The 285-nt window shown below is 58.2% G+C and overlaps 1 protein-coding gene across 1 annotated transcript in view; it reads right to left on the bottom strand.

Annotated features, from left to right (window-relative positions):
• LOC118334939 (tiggy-winkle hedgehog protein-like) overlaps nucleotides 1-156 on the bottom strand; it is a 4701-nt gene extending 4545 nt beyond the window's left edge. The window contains 1 exon segment of the mRNA XM_035671042.1: nucleotides 1-156. Coding sequence (XP_035526935.1) covers nucleotides 1-156 — 156 coding nt within the window.
• Between the last annotated feature and the right edge of the window lie 129 nt (nucleotides 157-285).

Below are 285 nucleotides of genomic sequence, written 5' to 3'. Positions count from 1 at the left end.
CTCCGCCACGTTGGGGATGAACTGTTTGAGAGCCAGCGGTGTCAGCTTCTTGGGGTGCCTCCGTATCCCGTATCCCCTGCCCGGTCCACAACCCGAGCCGACGGACGCCAGCAGCAGGCAGCAGAGGGACACCGACAGCATCACTCTCATCACCATCTCTGCTTCACCTGCAGGATCCCGGAGGAGGCGACGGTGCCTCGGATCGTTTCTTTAAGTATTCTTCACACTACCACTGGAGCACTGCAGGTGCCATAACTACTGTAGGTTTCTCTCTCTCTCTCTCTC

The sequence above is a fragment of the Morone saxatilis genome, unplaced genomic scaffold (genome assembly GCF_004916995.1).
Source record: "Morone saxatilis isolate NCDOM2014 unplaced genomic scaffold, NCSU_SB_2.0 Contig23, whole genome shotgun sequence".
NCBI lineage: Eukaryota > Metazoa > Chordata > Actinopteri > Moronidae > Morone > Morone saxatilis.
The sequence above is the reverse complement of the archived record's forward strand: the minus strand, read 5'-3'. Positions and strand labels throughout refer to the sequence as shown.